The sequence below is a fragment of the Babylonia areolata genome, chromosome 6, assembly GCF_041734735.1.
Source record: "Babylonia areolata isolate BAREFJ2019XMU chromosome 6, ASM4173473v1, whole genome shotgun sequence".
Classification (NCBI taxonomy): domain Eukaryota; kingdom Metazoa; phylum Mollusca; class Gastropoda; order Neogastropoda; family Buccinidae; genus Babylonia; species Babylonia areolata.
This window is the reverse complement of record NC_134881.1, coordinates 34,705,212-34,725,676: the sequence shown is the minus strand read 5'-3', so window position 1 is coordinate 34,725,676 and position 20,465 is coordinate 34,705,212. Positions and strand designations below refer to the sequence as shown.

Sequence of the window (20,465 nt, the reverse complement as noted above, 5' to 3'; positions counted from 1 at the left end):
TGCGCGCGCGTGCGTGCGTGTGCGTGTTTGAGAGATCGGCTACATTTGCAATGGTTGAATGCAAATTTACGGATCACATGGTAGGCTTTCCTTTTCGTTTTTCCCTTCTGAATACGTAGGCTGCTATACACATGACTTTTCTTTATTTGCCGAAGCACGTTCCCTCGATCTTTGTCAACACGCAAAGTCGAACAGTTAAAACCTACACAATGATTATTACTCATTTTAGTGCATGTGTGTCATTAACAAAACACATTACCATATGATGGAGGGAAAATCAACTAGATGTCATGCACGTTTATTCGAGTACAACCAACTCCATTTCTGCACACATACACATGCGCGCGCGCGCACGCACACACACGTACACACACGCGCGCGCGCGCGCGCACGCACACGTTTTGTGAGAGAAAAAGCATAAGACAGAGACGGACTAGAGGTAATGCGTCCGCATAGGAAGCGAGAGAATGAGTGCGCTGGTTCGAATCACGGTTCAGCCGCTGATATTTTCTTCCCCTCCACTAGATCTTGAGTGGTGGTCTGGACGCTAGTCATTCTGATGAGACGATAAACCGAGGTCACGTGTGCAGCATGCACTTAGCGCACGTAAAAGAACCCATGGCAACAAAAAGGTGTTCCTGGCAAAATTCTGTAGAAAAATCCACTTCGATAGGAAAAACGAATAAAACTGCATGAAAGAAAAAATACAAAAAGATTGGTGGCACTGTAGTGTAGCGACGCGCTCTCCCTGGGGAGAGCAGCCCAAATTTCACACAGAGAAATCTGTTGTGATGAAAATATAAATACAATACAATACAAAGACAAGGAAAGAGAGAGTGGTTATCTTTAAATGATGAATAAAATTTAATAAGTAAATGAATAAATAAATAAAACCCAATCCAACGCATGCATTGCTGGAGAAGAGGCATTACCCAGAAACGAAATACAATCAGGAAGTTGTGCGCATGCTTTCGTTGGGAGCATTTCGTCGCTTGCAGAGCGACAAAAAAGGTCATATGACGTCATGGGCGGCCCTCCACCATAACTAGCTTTTCTGGCTGTGCACTGCCTTTCTTCGGACAACTTTTCGGCAGAGTTCGATCACATCATCAGGCAATTTCCACTTTGATAATTTAGCATTTCGGTGAGCAAGAAAAACCAGAACTGGAGACGTGCATGTGCACGCGGTTATCCCTAAAAAATAACCGGGTGTCCGACGAAAGCATGTGTGCACAACCCCCCTATTAATCAATTCCCAATCACGAGAAGCTCGAAGAACAAACTGAAGCACTGTTCATCAACACTAGCAACACGTGCAACACGAACATTCCCTGTTTCACGCACTTACTCTCAGTCCAACCCAACCAGCCAGTGCTGTGAACACACTCAGAGAAGACAGCCCATGCAGTGAAGTCAAAGACAGAGGAGAGAGAGACTGTCATTTCCATCTTGCACACCTCTTGGACCGAACAGGGCTGCAACAATGTTGTCGACTTCAGTGGTCTTCAGTGTCTTGGTAAGTAATTGAAGATTTAACAGTGCCGTGGGACTACAGTAGACTTGTTTCACGCTGTTGAATATACAGCTTTTTTTTTTTTATACTTTACTGATGTGAAATGCAGAGAATATTTATTTTGAGCTGTTTTATAAAGTTGGAAGCACAGTATGAGCCTTGTTTTTTTGTTTTTTCTCTCTCACTCTTCCTGGCACTGCCACCTCTCTCTGCCTCTTTCTCTCTTTCTTTCTGTTGTTCGCAACCATTTTTCTTCAAGGAAAGGACTTTGTTTCAGTATTTACTTTCACCGTACACATTCGTTTATTCTAAAGCTTTCTTTATTATGCAATGAAAATATTTTGACGCATTCACCCATGTCGTATGGACCTCGTGGCCATTGACATGAAAGTGTCGATGTGTCCAAGTGTTAAGTCTCGATCTTCCCCCCCCCCCCCTCCCGTTTTCAGTCTTTGCCGTCTATGACTGTTTCTCATCTTTCTCCCTCATTTACCCTTTCTGTATCCCCCCATGTCCCCCCCCTCCCTCACCACTCTCTCTCCCTCAAGAAAATGATTCAGATCAATGTTAACTTTAGATGTTGGTTTGTCTACAGCTGGCTGTGGCTGCAGCACAGAGTTTAGGGCCTGGGAGTTTTCCACACACATGTGCTGCCACGGTATGTTTGAAGATTAAATCCCTATGATTAATTCTGGAACGTTCCTTGGATGTTATATTATTTCGCATAAAAAATTTAAAAAAATTACGCCCCACTCATAGGGTTTAACCTATGTAGGATTTTTCATTTTCCTTTGTTGAGGGGGAAGTGGGGTCACTGCTTTGGCAAAACTAATCTATAGTCAGACCTCGGTTATTCGTCGATTTATAATAAAAAATAAAATAAAAATAAAAAAAATGTAGTAGTATTTTTATGTATTTATCTATTTATTTTATTTAACTCTATTGATTTTTTGTTTTATTTATTTATTTATTTATTTATTTATTTATTTTATTATTTATTTTATTTTATTTATTTATTTATTTTTCTCTCAGGCCTGAGTAAGCGCGTTGGGTTACGCTGCTGGTCAGGCATCTGCTTGGCAGATGTGGTGTAGTGTATATGGATTTGACTGAACGCAGTGACGCCTCCTTGAACTACTGATACTGATACAACCCAAATAAGAAGTTTGTGAGTTACATAACAAGGATTGTGTGTGCGTATGTGTGTGTGTGCGTGCGTGCGTGAGTGAGTGTGTGAATGACATGTGCCGAATTGTTAGTGCCGTCTCGTTGACACCATTGCAAACAACTAAGTATACGTGGGGTGACGGGTAGGGGCGCATAAGCGTTGATCCTCTGCCACGTATAATACAATTGGGAAAGTACAGTTGGATTGGTTTTCATTTTTTGAGGACTACTTTAAGGTTAATTCAAAATTCCCGAAAAATGGTTGAAATATTGTCTAATTTTTGTTACCAGGATGAAACACGTATTGACAGGACTGAGGGCGATATTCACATTTCCTTCCCCCTTTTTTTAATGAGTTTCACTTCGAAGACGGAAAAGTTGTAAACTGATAACATACTCCACATTTCTTCCCCTATCAATGCCGTAAAGGTCAATAAAAGGAGTGCAAGAACTGAGTTTTTTTTTTTTTTTTTTTACAATTTTATTAACCAGTTTACAACTTGTTCCACCTTTGAAACGAAAGAGTACAGGGGAAGTAATGTGAATATTACCGTTTGATACGCTGGAGTTCTTCATAAAATTGTCTATTTAATATCAGTTATCTAACTACGTTATAAGTCCGGGAATGGTTGCTGAATAACAGCGTTTGACTTTTTTTTTCTGACAGCTGTGTGCAGTTGGACATCACTGTGTGCTGAAAGAGGAACCCTGTGACAATCCCCCATGCCTCAGTCAGCCTGTGTGTGTTCCCGATACACCCAGCAGTGAGTTCTTTGTTCCACCTGCACTGCATGATGGTTTGCTTTGGAGTTCATGCCCCGCGCGCGTGTGTGCGCGCGCGTGCGCGCGCGTGTAAGGGGGGGGGGGGGTATGCCTGAGAGAGAGACGGGGATATGGACATAGAGACGGACAGTCTGAGTGTATGTAAGCACGATTGCATCTGATGTTGTGCAGAGCAAGGCGTGTGCCACAAACCCATGTTCAGCCTCCCCAGCTGGTTGTGCCGAAGCCGGTGCGAGAGCGATGTGGAGTGCCCTGGTGCCCAGAAGTGCTGCCCCTCTTACTGTGGTTCCCGCTGTCAGGACCCGCAACCAGCGCCACTGCCCAGGTCTGGACCGACCTGCGAACCGGTATGTTCTGTTTTTTGACAGGCTGTGGCTCAGCAGAATGTTTAAGACGAAAAACTCGCTCATAGTTCAGCTTCCGTTCAAGGATTTACTGCGTTCAGAGAAATCCATATACGCTACACCATATCTGCTAGACACATGCCTGAGAGCAGCATGACCCAATGCACCCGCCAGGTCTTGAATGTCTGCATGTATATTTGTGTACATCAGAATGGGTTTCGTTTTCTTTTGGTGTGAGGGAAGTGGGTTCACTGCTTTGGCAAAACTTAGTCAAAAGTTATCAGAACTTGGTTATTCGTTGATTAAAAAAAAAAAGAAAGAAAAACCTAAATAAAAGACGTTCATTGCGAATTACAAAAGGATTGTGTGTGCGTGCTCGCGCGTGTGCGTATGTGTATGCACACGCGTCTAATGAAATGTGCCTAATTGTTGCAGCACCGTGTCAGTAGACACCATAGCAATCAGCTGACTGTTCAGAGGGCACATGAGCGTGGTCCCCCTGCCATTTATGATGCAATTGGGAATCTATAATGGGATTAGTTTTCATTTTTTTGAGGATTAATTTCAGGTTAATCTGGAAAGTCTGAAACATGGTCGAAATGAGACTTGGACTGGGGATGCGGGAAAGTGGGTGGAGGGGGGGGGGGGGGGCGAGAATGCTGCTCAGTTTGTGTAGATTTTGTTGAGGATGATGAAATGTGTATGGACAGGAATGGCATGACACTGCGCAGTTTCCTTTGTGTTTTGGGGACGGAGTGTAACATGTATTTAGGTATGTTAGATCGGCATTTGTTTCTGGACTTTCATGAATGTTGCTTGACACATACTGCTTCCAGTGTAAGGAAAAATTCGTTAATTCACTAGACCTTGCTCTGTGCATGTGACGTCACTCTGACAAGAATGTTTGATACGCTCAAGTTCTTCATAAGCGTCTATTTAAATGTCAGTGTAACAGGGTGAAATTGTTCTTTGCCCCGCAGAGAGAGTGCACGTTCATGACCCGTGTTAGCTTTAGCATCATTACTTCACGTGCAAAATCATGTAGGGTGGATGTGCTGCATCTTATGTTTTAACGAAGTGAGTTTTCCTACCCTTTCCTTGTAGAACCAATAATTTCATCAGTTCTCAGTTAGCTTTAAAAGAGAACAGGCAAGAGCAGTGTGTGTGCGGGCCTCTGTCAACCTGATAGGGTGAGTGAAATATATACTTCACAGTAAGCATTTCTAGCATTGAGAAATTGATACAAAAAATAAATGCTATTTGTATTTCCTAATTAATATTCTATGTTTACTTTGAGTTTAGATGTTATGCATTTGAACGGATTTGCAATTATTTCGAATGACCGAGTTAATCTTAACAGAAATGTAACCTCAACTTAAGTTTTTAAGTTTCTAGGATTTATATAAATTATTTATCTTTAAGAAATTTGACAATTTCGAATTGGGAAGCAATTGCTCATTTCAATTAATGGGATAGTTTAGTCTTATCACACGTTTGTAACAATTGTAGATTCATGTGAAATATTTGGTAGAGTGATGTTTGGAGTGAGTGAATGAACGTAGACATTACTGTACGCTTGCTTACGAGGACTTTGTTTTGTCCATAGGGTAATCATTTACTTATTTCCCTCCTCTCACGAGGACAGTCCCTTGCCCTTTAACCCCCCGCTCTCCTGTTCCCTTTACCCAAGTCCCGATACGTTCCCCGTCGCGTCCTCAATAAAGCCTTAAAGAAAACTGCTGTGGTGAGAGAACCCTGCCCAACACGGCTACATCAGTTATTTAAGCACATTGTAAATCCGGGTACTGTTACTGAATAGCAGCGTTTTTTGTTTTTCATGACAGCCGTGTGCAGCTGGATATCACTGTGTGCTGAAAGACGAACCCTGTGACAGTCCTCCATGCCTCAGTCAGCCTGTGTGTGTTCCCGTTACACCCAGTGAGTTCTTTAAACCACCCGCACGCTATGTTGGTTTACTTTGCAGCCTGTTGCACTGATGGTGGCCACACAGTGGTCAGAAACATTGTATTGTATTGTACTGCATTGTTGTATTACATTGCATTGTATAGCATTGTATTACTTTTTTGGTCACAACAGATTTCTCTGTGAAATTCGGGCTGCTCTCCCCAGGGAGAGCGCGTCGCTACACTGAGAGCGCCACCCTTTTTTGACTCACTTGTGCAAAGTCTTTTTTAACCGGTGTTCGGTTGTGTGTGTGTGTGTGTGTGTGTGTGTGTGTGTGTGTGCGCGCGTGTGTGTGTGTGTGTGTGTGTGTGTGTGTCCGTGTTTGTGTGTCCGTGGTAAACTTTAACATTGCCATTTTCTCTGCAAATACTTTGTCAGTCGACACCAAATTTGGAATAAAAATAGGAAAAATCCAGTTATTTCCAGTCATCTTGTTAATATTGCACCTCTGGGATGGGCACAAAATTTTTGTTTAAAAGAAGCCAAATTATATGCAAACTGGATTGTTTATATTTTTCTTCTCTAAACTTGGCACTTTGATCTGATATTCTGACACAAGAGCAGTCTTTTTTTTTCCTTTTTTTCTTGCATGCAGATTTTTTGGGTTTTTTCAGGTTTTCCTGACGAAGTGGGTTTTTCTGCAGAATTTTGCCATTGGCCTGTCTGTATGCCTGTAAAACCTGGAAGTGAAAATTGCCTGTTTAGAATACTTTTAATAGGGATGATTTTTAGCACCTTTGCATGGTGAGGATGCTCACGTTTAAGTAGTGATATTAGGTTGGCATGAATTGTTTCTGGGCTTTCCCCATGAGGGTTGCTTGACACGTACTGGTTCCAGTGTAGGGAAAAATCTCGTTAACTCACTCAGTACGGCCAGTCCTCTCTTCTCCTCTACACCAAACCCCTCGGATGTCCAGTGGGTGTCTCTATGACCCAGCCTTTAGCTTCCGTCGTCAGAATTGTGGTATTCTTTGTCAACATTCACCTTCAGTGTAAGCCTTCCGCGTGTAATATTTTGATGGTTGTAATTGGGGTGAAACGCTGTTAACGTCGTCTCTTTCGCCGTTCGTATGGAGAGAGTTAACTCTCTCGGCCTTGCTCTGTGCGTGTGACACAAAATAGACGAAAACTGTTTCACAGTATATAGGTTTGTAACATTTTCACTTTTCGTGTCTTTATCGTGACTTTTCGCGTTTGATAGATAGTAAAAAGTTTAAAAGAATATCGACAAACATTGTGGATCAGACGCGTTCTCCTACTCTAAATATGTTCATGTTGACTTCTGTAACAAATCAGGTTGACCAAAGGAATACAAACTATTCAAATAACTGTAATATCCAAACATGTTCCGACCTCTCGTAGTGATTGTAATCTTTGACAGGAATGCAAATACGCCACTCATTTTTCTTAATTCATGAAAATAACGCTCATCTTCAAAATCGACAAAATGCTTTTCTCCAAATGATTGCGGAAGTTAGCCTTTGTTCCATTCAGAAACCAGAAAGAATGGAACCAGAAACTCTTTACGCGCACATGCACGGTATGAGTTAAGTCTAACAGTGTGACAAATTATGTACTGAGTCAAGAGCATCTGATTTAAATGGTCATTCGTGGACACAATGCACGGAGTGATGAGGCCTTTGCACAAATAATTCAAAAACATTCAGCTGCATCCTTCATTTTGTACCCTTCCTAGAAGACATTGCCATTGATATCGTGTGTGTGTGTGTGGATGGGGGAGAGGGTGGGACTTTTTTTCTAAGTCAAATTTTAGTGTCTACAGACAGGAATTTCCAGAAAAAATGAATTTGATAGCGTTTACGAAAGACGAACGAACACGCACGCACACACGCACACACGCACACACGCACACACACACACACGTACGCGTGTGTGTGTGTGTGCGCGCGCACACAATTTACATACACCACGCAGCTGGACAATCAAAACCACTGTGTTAACCACACTGACACACACGTGATCCCCAAATCCTTGACGCCAGTGATGCTGTGTGGAAGGTAAAGACGGAGTGTGCCCTAAGCCAGGCGCCACCGACGGGGACAACTGCACCAGCACGTGCCAACAGGACAGTGACTGTGACGGGAGGGACAAGTGCTGCGAGGTCAGCTGTGGGGCCACCGAGTGTCAGACTCCGGTGGGACTGACCTCTGTCCGTTCCCGACACTCCACCTGTGCTAGAATGGTAAGTGGTGTGACACTGACTGCTGGTGCTTTTGCTGCTTCCTTCCATGGTATGTTCGCTGACAACTTCGCCAATGAGGGAACGTTCAGTTTCAAAACTGAGCCTTCTTCTGCGAAGACATTGCTTTGTCATAAGGGGTTTGGCAAACATGCTTTGCAATATGGAGAATGTGAAACTTTTGCCTGAACGAAATACATTCCGGGATACAGAATTGTAAATGTAAAGGTTTGGTTGCAGCAGTCGAGTATATTGTAATGCTGATGATCACAAAAAGAGAAAATAAAAAGTTAAAGGTCAAAGAAAATCGTGAATTCAGAAGTGACCAGTGATTTTTCTGCGGACAGCACTGCCTGCCAGACCACTTCTGTGTGCTGAGGATGGAGTGTTATGGACGGGGCTGCAAATCTAACTCTCTGAAACCATACTGCGGTGAGTTTGACGCTGGTGAATTAAACGTCTTTCTTTCCATCCCTCCCTCTCTCTCTCCATCCCTTCCTCTTTTTCTCTCTTCATCCCTTCCTCTCTTTCTCTCTCTCTCCATCCCTTCCTCTCTTTCTCTCTCTCTCCATCCCTTTTTCTCTCTCTCCATCCCTTCCTCTTTCTCTCTCTCTCCATCCCTCTCCATCTCTTCATATCTCTCTCTCTCTTTGTAGATCACTTACCGTTGGAGACAGTTCGCACTGCCATGGTCGATATAACTGACGAGCCCACAACAAGAAACGAAACTGCAGTCACACAAGCTGTAAAAAAAAAAAAAAAAAAAAAAGTCCCTAAATTGCCGTCTTCAAAAGGTTTGAATACCGTGCTCTCCAATCACACCCGGACCCTGTTGCACACGCTCCCCATTTCTTGCCACCATCCCCTCCCTCCTCCCGTCCTTGTCTTTCCCCTTTCTTTCCCCAGCTATTCAATAGTCATCGGTTTGGATTTTTTCCCACTGAGATCGGGATGTGGAGAGTGGCAGGAGGGTGTATTAATCTTTTGATAATAGAATAGTCATTTTACCTGTACTTCGTTTCCTTGCACTGTAATGTTGTGGGCACGCGCATGTATGCACACATGCACACGCAAGTAAGGGATCAAAGGGACGTGAAGTAGACGTAAAGTTTTATTTCATGTGTTCTGTCATTTCCACGTTCTGTTGTGTTCCACCGAGAGAGAGCTTGCAGTGGTATTTCCCATGAAATTGCAAATAATCCGATTAAAGGGAGCAAAGACTGTCATTCTGGCTCTGTGTATAACTGTTTGACAGTGATTGTTTCGTGTTAAATTATTAAATAGGAAATTATCAAGTTAAGCATCGTGGAAGAATCGGTTATGCGTTAGACTTGTGACTTAGTGTACACCAGTGACCAAGCTTCGAGGCCTCATTTCACCATGTTTTGTCCCTGGGAAAGGCATTTTGTCCTGATTTTCCTCACTCCACCCAGGTGTCAATGGATACCCGACTTAGGGTAGGGAAGGTCAAAAAGGCGGAAGGAGAGGATATGGGCCCCGTCTTCCCAAGCTGAGCCAAAGGGACACAGCGGCCATATTCACTGCTTTGGTGGCCTTTTAGTTCACTTAAGGATTGCGTCATTGCGTTCGGGCAAATGCATATACGCTACACATCTGCAAAGCAGATGCCTGACCAGCAGCGTAACCCAACACGCGGTGGCCTTTAACCTTAACTTAAAAGAGGAAAGCTTGTTCTTGCATGCCGATTTGTTGACAAGTGTATCCGAGCGCCCTGCTACCCCCAGCCTGTGTGTGTGGATGATACTGGTGAGTATTCGGGCTTTCCATGATTGATGACAATTTTTGCAATGCATACAGGCATTTTACCATGTGTTGTTGGGTGTATTTTTTTGTTTTTTTTTGGTGTGTGTGTGTGTGTGTGTGTGTGTGTGTGGTTGTTGTTGTTGTTGTTGTTGTTGTTGTTTTCTTCACATCTCTGTATAACTGCCACATGTGTATAAATCAGTGAACTCCAATCAACAGGTGGTGGCTTGGCGGATTAACAATGTGTGATTACGAATTATGATATAAGCACTGACTATGTCGGTGTTTGTTTTGTCTGTTGATTCTTTGTTTTGTTGCAAATGGGTAGGTATACCAAGTTAGGTGGGAGACAAATTGTGGGTAGGTATACCAAGTTAAGTGGGAGACAAATAGTGGGTAGGTATACTAAGTTAAGTGGGAGACACATAGTGGGTAGGTATACCAAGTTAAGTGGACAACAAACTGTTAAGTATACCAAGTTAAGAGAAAGACAAATGGGTAGGTATGCCAAGTTACGTGGAAGACAAATGGTTAGGTATACCAAGTTAAGTGGAAGACAGTTGGGTAGGTACACCAAGTTATGTGGAAGACAAAGTAGGTATACCAAGTTAGGGGGAAGACAAATGGGTAAATATACCAAGTTAAGTGGAAGACAATTGGGTAGGGATATCAAATGGAAGACAAGTGGGTAGGTATACCAAGTTAAGTGGAAGACAAATTGGTAGGTACACCAAGTGGAAGACAAATGGGTAGGTATACCAAGTGGAAGACAAATTGGTGAGTATACCAAGTTAAGTGGAAGACAAATGGGTAGGTATACCAGGTTAAGTGGAAGACAAATAGGTAGGTATACCAGGTTAAATGGAAGTCAAATAGGTAGGTATACCAAGTTAAGTGGAAGACAAATAGAAAGGTATACCAAGTTAAGTGGAAGACAAAATAGTGGGTAGGTACATCAAGTTAAGTGGTTCCAGAAAACTGATAAGTTTAATGTCTGTGGAAGCTCAACATGATGCCAGATTTAATATGTTTAATGTTCACACCAGGACAAATTGTACATCCAAGTGACTACACATGTGGAAGGTAAAGGCAGACTGTGATCTTAGACAGCCCTCTTTGAAGTACATTATTAGATCCTTACATTATTCTAACCAAATTTTGTTCAGCTGATCATAAATGCATTGTGATAATCTCTAGGGAGAGCTGGACAGTACAAGGTCTTCAGAGAAGAAGCCCCCCTCAGTCAAGTGTTTTGGCCCTTAACTCCTTACACTCTAAGGGGGCCGGGCCGCACCCAGATCATTTTTAAATCCTTTAATTATTCCAACAGAGCAGTCTACCAAATTTTCTTCAGCTAATAATAGATGTTGTTGTTTTTTAAAGTAAAGTGAAAACAGCTTCTGAACAATACAATACAATACACAATACACAAACTTTATTGTCTATACTTTGGTACAGAGATTTTCTTTTTGGCAGCAGCACATGTCCAACATAAGAAGAAAACAACAAACAAATAAAATGAATAGAAAATAAAAAGAGAAATTAAATGGCACCAAATGGAAATAGTTATATACAAATATACAGATTACTGAAATTTACGTGCCTCTCCATTTCAGTCAGCCAAACCGCATTGCACATCTACCCACCCCCCCCCCCCCCCACCCCCCCACCCCCCCACACACACACACACACACACACACACACACACACACACACACACACACACACACACCACGCATACACACACCACGCGCACTCACACGCACACATACACTCTCCCTCATCCCCTCTCTCTCTGTCTCTCTTCACAAGAAATGCAACTACAAAGATCATCGTTCATTTAAAAATCAAATATCACCAGAGTAAGACAACATGTGAACATCACGAATTATTTTCAACAGAAAAACCCGGACAGTGCCGCAAACCCAGGCCTTTTGAAGCGGGTATCTGCGCCAACACGTGCACCCGAGACAGTGACTGTGAAGGGAGCGACAAGTGCTGCAAGAATGGCTGTGGGGCCACCGTGTGTCAGTCTGTTGAGGGTCAGACTTTAGTCCGTCCCCAGCCAACCTGTGACACAGTGGTAAGTGGTGTGACATGACGCTGCATGCACGTGCTTGTACGCACATGTCTGATACTTACGTAAGGGGAAACGTTCAGCTTCAAAACTTAGATTTTTTCTATGGGAAGCAACGTAGATGTTGAAAGTAAAATGGTATAGAGTGTGGGAATCGGGGGTTGAAAAGATATTTGACATTGTTACTACACACATTGTTATTGAACAAATTGTGTAAGACAATAATAAAGTAAAAGTATACTTAGTGCACTCAGGCTTTTTAAATCAAAGTTGTCGGTTTGTTTGTTTTTTTTTGTTTTTTGTTTGTTGTTGTTGTTGTTGTTGTTTTTAGCTTTCAAATAGGGGCGTGACAGATTATATCCAATGTGCTTAAAGCACAAGCCTGTTTGTCACGGAACATGTCATTTAAATTTTGCTTGGACAAAATGCATCCACATATAAAGGTATATATACCTAAGGAGAACGTTTTAGTCGCGACGACCATACGCTGCAGATCATTAAGAGACAAAACATAAAGAGAAGAATGAATCAGCTGTTGGGTATATAATAAAGGAATAGTCTCCTTTCCTCTCCACAGGACTTCCCCCTCGAAACGAAATAAAAAACGAAAAATAAAACCCAAACAAACAAAAAACCAGCCCAGCCAGTTCAGTCTGTACAGTTTATTGCAGAAATGGTGTATAAAATGTTCCTGTTATGACCCCCCTCGCCCCGAACCCGACCTCCCCCCCCCATTTTCCCCCTCCCTGCTCCCCCCCCCCCCCCCCCCCCCCCCCCCCCCCCCAAAAAAAAAAAAAAGTTTGCTTCGATTTTGAAAAGCGTTGTGTTGCTTATTCCGTGTTCTTTTTTTCTTCTTTTTTCAGTGGCTGTTTCTAATCCTGGAATCTTCGTTAATTTGCAGCGTATGACGTTTCATTCATGGGGGAATGTTTATTTTATGTATTTATGTGTTGTTGTTTTTTTATGTTGTGTCTGTTTCAATAGAAGTGCAAAGCTGGACATAAGTGTGTGATGAGAGTGATATACTGTGTGACCACACCCTGCCCCAGCCCATTTCCAGAGTGCGTTCCCGATCCTGACAGTGAGTTTTTGCCATCTGCACTGCCTGTTTGCCTGCCTGCCTGCCTGCCTGTCTGTCTGTCTGCCTGCCTGCCTGCCTGCCTGTCTGTCTGTCTGTCTCTCTGTCTGTCTGTCTGCTTTCCACTCTGAAGCCTGATGTCATTTGTGCTGTATGTTGTATGGCTACAATCAGCCAGAAGTGACCATCATTTTTGTTAACATTTTTTTTCGTTTTTTTTCTTGTGTTCGTTTTTGTTACATGTAATATAACAACATAATCTATTTAGATGAGAAAAAAAAATTCCTTTCTTCATTCGACTTTTACACAGAGTTACGCATAAACAGATCATAAAAAGGAAAAAAGACGAAAAGTAAAGGAATACATGGATGGAAATTATTCTTAGAATATGTATTTCATAAAACATAAATACAAGGATATATCAGTTCACATAATAGGCTACTCATGTACATCACAGGATAAAGAGAATACATATGAATACACAATGAATAGATACAATGAAAACATGTAAAGAATACATATGAATACACAATGAACAGATACAATGAAAACATGTAAATAAAAAACATCATCAAAGAATATAAAGGCTTTATTTTTTGTAATGCAACCGCACTATGCACATTGAGGTAACGCCAAAAACATAAAAAGTCAACATTCTTTTAAATCTAAACATTTATATGAACATGAACAGTATTGTTGTGATGTGTTTGCATATTTAGGGTGATATGTGTTGATTAATAGATATTAGGTTGGCGTGATTTTTTAAAGCAAAAAAGTGCTTGCTTTATCTTGCTTCATAATTGAGTTTCCACCATCTGTATTTCTGTCATATTGCCAAGTTTTTTTTGTGTGTGTGTGTGTGTGTGTGTGTCCGATAGAATGTGATGTTAGTTTTTATTTCCATTTATCACTGTAAATGGTAGCAACATGACTGTTCTATTTCAAACATTCAGTATCCTTTTTTTTTTTGCCTATATACAGTGCACTAAAAAAACTTCGTATATCTTGCTGTTGTTGTTGTTGTTTTAAATAGGTATGATGTCATACATCTTTGCTCGCCTCTCCTGACTGGTTTAAACAGTATTTTATTTGGAACATGTCACAATACAACACAGATATCGATGAACAGGACGGCAAGAAAATCTTATATAAAGTCCTGTCCTGTGCATACTGAATATGTGACTTTTGTCATCATAGCTAGGAGTTAAGACGTGATCATACATGAGTTTTGAACAAATTAGTGAACTGAGTAGTGTTGCTTAGAATGTACAGGTTTCTACTTAGGACAAAATATGCTCGTTCACCCACTTGCTCTGTGCTTGTGAGTGAGATAGTGTGTGTGTGTGTGTGTGTGTGTGTGTGTGTGTGTGTGTGTGTGTGTGTGTGTGTGTGTGTGTGTGTGTGTGTGTGTGTGTGAGTCTGTGTCTGTGCATTGGTAGGTGTATGTATGCGTTTGAGAGACAAGGAGAGGAGAGACATTGAGAGACGAACAGAGCCAGATGGACAGACGAAAACAGGTGCGCTTGTATGTAAGCACTATTGCATCTGGTGTTGTGTTGTGCAGAGCAAGGCGTGTGCCCAAAACCCAGGTTCAGCTTATCCAGCTGGTTCTGCCGAAGCCGGTGCCAGAGTGATGTGGAGTGCCCTGGTGCCCAGAAGTGCTGCCCCTCTTACTGTGGTTCCCGCTGTCAGGACCCGAAACCAGCGCCACTGCCCAAGCCTGGACAAACCTGCAAAACGGTGGTAAGTTCTGCAATTATTTTGTTCGTTTATTTGAAGATAGACTAAGGCATTGTAGAAATATTTGACGAAGAGCTCGCATACTACAGTTCAAGATTGATTGTTTGAAGATAGACTATGGCACTGTAGAAATATTTAAGACGAAGAGCTCGCATACTACAGTTCAAGATTGATTGTTTGAAGATAGACTATGGCACTGTAGAAATATTTAAGACGAAGAGCTCGCATACTACAGTTCAAGATTGATTGTTTGAAGATAGACTATGGCACTGTAGAAATATTTAAGACGAAGAGCTCACATACTACAGTTCAAGATTGATTGTTTGAAGATAGACTATGGCACTGTAGAAATATCTAAGACGAAGAGCTCGCATACTACAGTTCAAGATTGATTGTTTGAAGATAGACTATGGCACTGTAGAAATATTTAAGGCGAAGAACTGGCTTACTACAGTTTAAGATAGAAAAAATGTATATATACCCTGTTACATGTAGACAGAGTTAACTTAAACGTACTTAAGTCCCAGACTGAAAGAATACCTAGTTGACTTACGTTATGAAAATCATAATGTTACATTCAATCTGTCGTTCTTGGGTGGTTCTGGTGGTGGTCTCCATTCTAGTGAGAGGGTGTGGAGGGAAGGGGGAGGGGGATACACAGTTTGGCTCCGTTTCAATTTCAGTTTCTCAAGGAGGCGTCACTGAGTTCGGACAAATCCATATACGCCACATAACATCTGCTAGACAGTTGTCTGAAAGCAGTATGACCCAACACGCCAGACAGGTCTTGAATGTATGCAGGTGTATTTGTGTACATCACAGACAGTGGGTTTCAGAATTTTGCCAGAGGACAACACTTTTGCTGCCTTGGGTTCGTTTTACAGTGCGCCATATGCGTGCTCCACACTGGACCTTGGTTTATCGTCTCATCCGAATGACTAGAGGGCTAACTTTGATTTTCCAGTCTAACTTGGGAGAAAGCGCGAGAGCGAGCATCGAACCCAGACCGTCACGGACACTGTATAGGCTAGATGTGCGTCTTAACTCACTCAGTACGGCCAGACCCCTCGGATGTCCAGTGGGTGTCTCAGTGATCCGACCTTTAGCTTCCGTCGTCAGAATTGTGGTATTCTTTGTCAACATTGACCTCTTCAGTGTAAAAGCCTTCCACCTGTAATATTTTGATGGTGGTAATTGGGGAGAAACGCTGTTAACGTCGTCTTTCGCCGTTCGTATGGAGAGTTAACCCTTCTTCCACCTTCCTCCTCCCTCCTCTGGCTCAGTGACAAAAGTTTGTGGACTGCCGGCGCTGAGACTGCGACAGACGAAGCCGGCTGTGATGGTTGTGTTTAGGATAATCGAAATGAGCGGTGTGAGTGCAATGCAACTGAAACGGAGCAGATAACAGAGCAGAAAAGAACAACAAAAACCCTGCTCTGGGCATTGCGTGGTATATTATGTAAAAGATGTATGTATGTAACGTTTCAATGCCCCCAGGGAGCACAAGAAATAAACTTATTGCCTTTATCTTTCGCGCTCTGTCTCTGCCGAGTGTGAAGAAGGGAGATAAATATGAGCGCCTGAAGAATTAACCAGCTCAGTTGTCGTTTTCGTCTGTGCAGGACTGCGGGCCAGACCAGGAGTGTGTGATGAAGAGGCAGTGTGGTAAACTGGGCTGCTCTTCACGGCCCGAGTGTGGTGAGTAGAGAGATATGTGGGCAGAAAGATCTATATTTCGCGCGCGCGCGCGCGTGTGTGTGTGTGTGTTTGGGCTGGTTGAATGTGTGTGCTTGTGTGTATGTTGGATGAGGGGGTGCGGAGGGGGGCGTGAGGTGGGTCACCGCCATTACCAAAGACAGCTCACAAGGTCCATAAGGGACGAAACTGCAAGTCACATCGGACCTGTCACACATGATTGTCTCCCCCTGAAGACTTCCCGTGTCTTTGAAAACACTAGATCGGAGTTAGTTCCCTTTCTTTGTGGTTTATTCATATGTGTGTGTCTTTGAAAGGATTTACACTTAGCTCCCTTTCCTACCCCCCTTCGCCCCCTCCCCCCAGTTGACGGGCATGCTTTTCTGTGAAGGTCTACGATCACCTTGCTCAGTTAAAACTGAACAAAAAGGCCAGGTTTTGTCCCTTGCAGGTTTGCAATAACTGTGCTCAGTAAAATCAATGACACTAGTTAAAAGTCCACATGAAGAAGGAAATGCATCTGTTTCATTTTTTTTCCAAGGAGGCGTCACTGCGTTCGGGCAAATCCATACACGTTGCAACACATCTGCTAGGCAGATGTCTGACCTGTAGCATAACCCATTGCGCTTAGTCAGGCCTTGAGTTGCATGAACATTATATTTATGTACCTATCAGAGTGGATTTCCTCTACAGAATATTTCCAGAGGACAACACTCTCGTTGCCGTGGCGTCTTCTTCAGCGCGCCAAGTGCATGCTGCACACGGGACCTCGGTTTATCGTCTCATCCTTCTTCTTTTGCGTTCACTCGTATGCACGCGAGTGGGCTTTTACGTGTATGACAGTTTTTACCCCGCCATGTAGGCAGCCATACTCCGTTTTCGGGGATGTGCATGCTGGGTATGTTTCCATAACCCACCGAACGCTGACATGGATTACAGGATCTTTAACGCGTATTTGATCTTCTGCTTGCATATACACACGAAGGGGGTTCAGGCACTAGCAGGTCTGCACATATGTTGACCTGGGAGATCGTAAAAAATCTCCACCCTTTACCCACCAGGCGCCGTCACCGTGATTCGAACCCGGGACCCTCAGATTGACAGTCCAACGCTTTAACCACTCGGCTATTGCGCCCGTCATCGTCTCATCCGAATGACCAGACGCTCAGTTTGATTTTCCAGCCAAAGAAAAGGCGAGAGCGGGATTCGAACCCAGGCCCTCATGGACTGTTTTGGCAGATGAGCGTCTTAAACCATTCTGCCACCTTCCTCAAATGCACGCCACACTGCTTTCAAAAATTTGATATGCGCAAGGGGTCATTAAAATGACATTCAATCAATCATCAGCCACCCAGTCCACTTTAAAAAAATCAATGGCAGCTCACGCATTCTCCCCCCCCCCTCCCCCCCCCCCCCACCCCCACCCCCCACCCCACGCAACCCAATGTGTATTGTTGTTGCTTCCTCCTCCTCCTCCTCCATCTCAGCTCAATAATCACTGCGTTCGAGCAATGCTCTGGCGCCGTAATTTCGTCTCATAAAATGGTTTTCACGTTGATACATATGAATTAACCACAAAGAAAGGGAACTAACTCCGATCTAGTGTTTTCGGAAATGTCCACATGTACTTTGGAGAAGAAAAGAAGAAAGGGAAACACCCGTAAGTGCTGGAGAGGACCCAGAGAAGCACTGTTTCCACCCGCCCTTGGAACAATCCTGCACCACCCTTGAAGGCCTGCGCTGTGTTCACGATGGGTGCAGGACACTCCATTAAGAATTCAAGGGACATAACCACTCCCGAACAGAGGCAAAAGAGACCACAGGATGCAACTCGCAACAGCCTTAAAAAGTATCCCATGGGTGTACCAGCCAGTATTTCATGACTGCAGAGCCCACCGGCAAAAGACACCACCCTCCAGCTGCTGAGCACACCCCACAGACCAAACCGCCCCTGCCTGCAGACAGATGAAGACAGTGCCACTCCAGACACAGCCATATGGTCTTATGTGCCCTCAAGAGAGAATCCCAAGTTGTAGTCTTTCCCACTGTCAACAGGACTTTCCCTGTGGTCAGTGGGTCTTTCTTCACCGTCACTGGACCTTTCTTCAGGGTCAGCCTAGTCCAGGCAAAGAAGAAACACCCGTAGGTGCTGGAGAGGACCGAGAGAAGCACTGTCTCCACCCGCCCTTGGAACAATCCTGCACCACCCCTGGAGGCCTACGCTGTGTTCACAATGGGTGCAGGCACACACGGAAGCGTCCACATGTACTTTGGAGAAAAAACAGTGAACGTGTTGTCTGCGGGTTTTTCCCCTGCATCAACATGGCATGGAAGCCTATTGAGAGTGTAAACTTCCCCAGGGTTAAGTATCAGTAGCTCAAGGAGGCGTCACTGTGTTCGGGCAAATCCATATATGCTACACCACAACTGCTAGCTAAGCAGATGCCTGACCAGCAGCGTAACCTAACGCGCTTAGTCTGTCAGGCCTTGAGAAAAAAATATATGAAAGAAACAAAAAGATAATAATAGATAAGTAAGTAAATAGATAATAAATAAAAAAGACAATAAGACAATAATTATAGTAGATGGACAAAAAAAGCAAATAACACAGACACAGACACGCACACACACATAGACACACACACACACACACATATAGATATAGATATATATAGATACATACAGATATATCTAGAGAGGGGATTGAACGAGTTTAAACTCTGAAGTCATTGGGGCGCCGCACAGAACTGCCCACCAGTTCTTACAGGATGTCGGTCGTGTGTCAGTCTCGGTCTCTGCAATTTGTATCATCCACCCGCTACCTTATCTCCACTCCCCCACACCCCCAAAAAGAGGCAGAAGGTTCAAGTCTCTTTCAGCCCTTCATTTATTTATTTTTTTTTTTTATTTATTTATTTTTTTTTGCAGAGCCGGTGAAGAGGTGCCCTTTCTTCCCTGCCTGGATCAATCCCCATTGCGTTCGCAAGGACACGTGTTCAGAGAACGACCCCAACAGCTGTTTCCCTGGTAAAATCTGCTGTAGCACCGAGTGTGGACGTCGCTGTGTCCGACCGATGCAATAAGTAGATGAATAAGTACACCAGTCTCTTGATTAATATTTATTCTTTTGCTGGAGAATCGGCTGTTGCCACGTGTGCTTTCGCTTTGTTGTTCTGGTATTGTATTGGTCTGTCTTTTCAACAACCTGGTGGGAAGCAATGCTATACATATAAACGATGTCCTCGAAATTAGAAATTTATATTGAACTTTTGTGGATAGTATATTGTTTTCACATTCAGAAATAAAGAAAAGTGACAGATCTGGACCGAAGTCAGGAAAAAAAAAAAAAAAATTCCGATTGATGTGAAGTGGCGTGAATACTATGGATTGGAGTTTGCGGTACCTGTTCTTTTTATCACAATAAAAGAATCCGTCTGAAAGAATGTTTTTGTTTACGAACTGACAAGCTTTCAAAGCCGAAGGACTGATAGAGCCATGAATTATACATATATATTTATTCATGGTTTGAGTGTACATTACTCCGAAATCCTTTTTTCATGTCTCAGTGCACTTGGGAGTTACAGATTTTGTTTTCTTGTTTTGTTTGTTTGATCGTTCATATATGAAATAACGGGTGTAATCCAGTAAACAGATTGAAATTCAGCTGCTAATGAGTATGTTTTTTTATGTCAGCCACATCCAAGTCGAGCAAAATCGATCTTTGTGTGAAGAAGAAAATGTGTATTAAAAACAACAGTTGTTGCATTTTTTTTAAGAGCCGAACATTTGCAAACATTTGTGTTCTTTTGGAATTCTATTTATTACCACCAGATGTGAATGATTGTTTTGAAAATAAATATCGCAATCTTGCTTTTCAAACTCTTTCAGTATGCTGTTTTGAAATACGTGCGCGCGCGTGTGTGTGTCTGTGCGTACGTATGCGATTGCGCGCGCGCGTGCGTGCGTGTGGTGTTTGAGAGATAGCCACATTTGCATTAGTTGAATGCAAATTTACGGATCACATGGTAGGCTTTCCTTCTTTTCGTTTTTCCATTCTGAATACGTAGGCTGCTATACACATGACTTTTCTTTATTTGCCGAAAGTTCTCTCAATCTTTGTCAACACGCAAAGTCGAACA

General features: G+C 43.0%; 1 protein-coding gene across 1 annotated transcript; it reads left to right on the top strand.

Moving 5' to 3' along the window:
* Window positions 1-1,364: 1,364 nt before the first annotated feature.
* Window positions 1,365-20,197, top strand: LOC143282960 (uncharacterized). The gene is made up of 13 exons (XM_076588888.1): window positions 1,365-1,516; window positions 2,109-2,171; window positions 3,348-3,444; window positions 3,635-3,810; window positions 5,652-5,745; window positions 7,791-7,975; window positions 8,320-8,404; window positions 11,638-11,819; window positions 12,798-12,894; window positions 14,456-14,634; window positions 16,254-16,329; window positions 19,255-19,411; window positions 19,459-20,197. The coding sequence occupies exons 1-12, from the start codon at window positions 1,484-1,486 to the stop codon at window positions 19,407-19,409; spliced, it is 1,422 nt and encodes a 473-aa protein (XP_076445003.1). The 5' UTR covers window positions 1,365-1,483; the 3' UTR covers window positions 19,410-19,411; window positions 19,459-20,197.
* The last annotated feature ends 268 nt before the right edge of the window (window positions 20,198-20,465 follow it).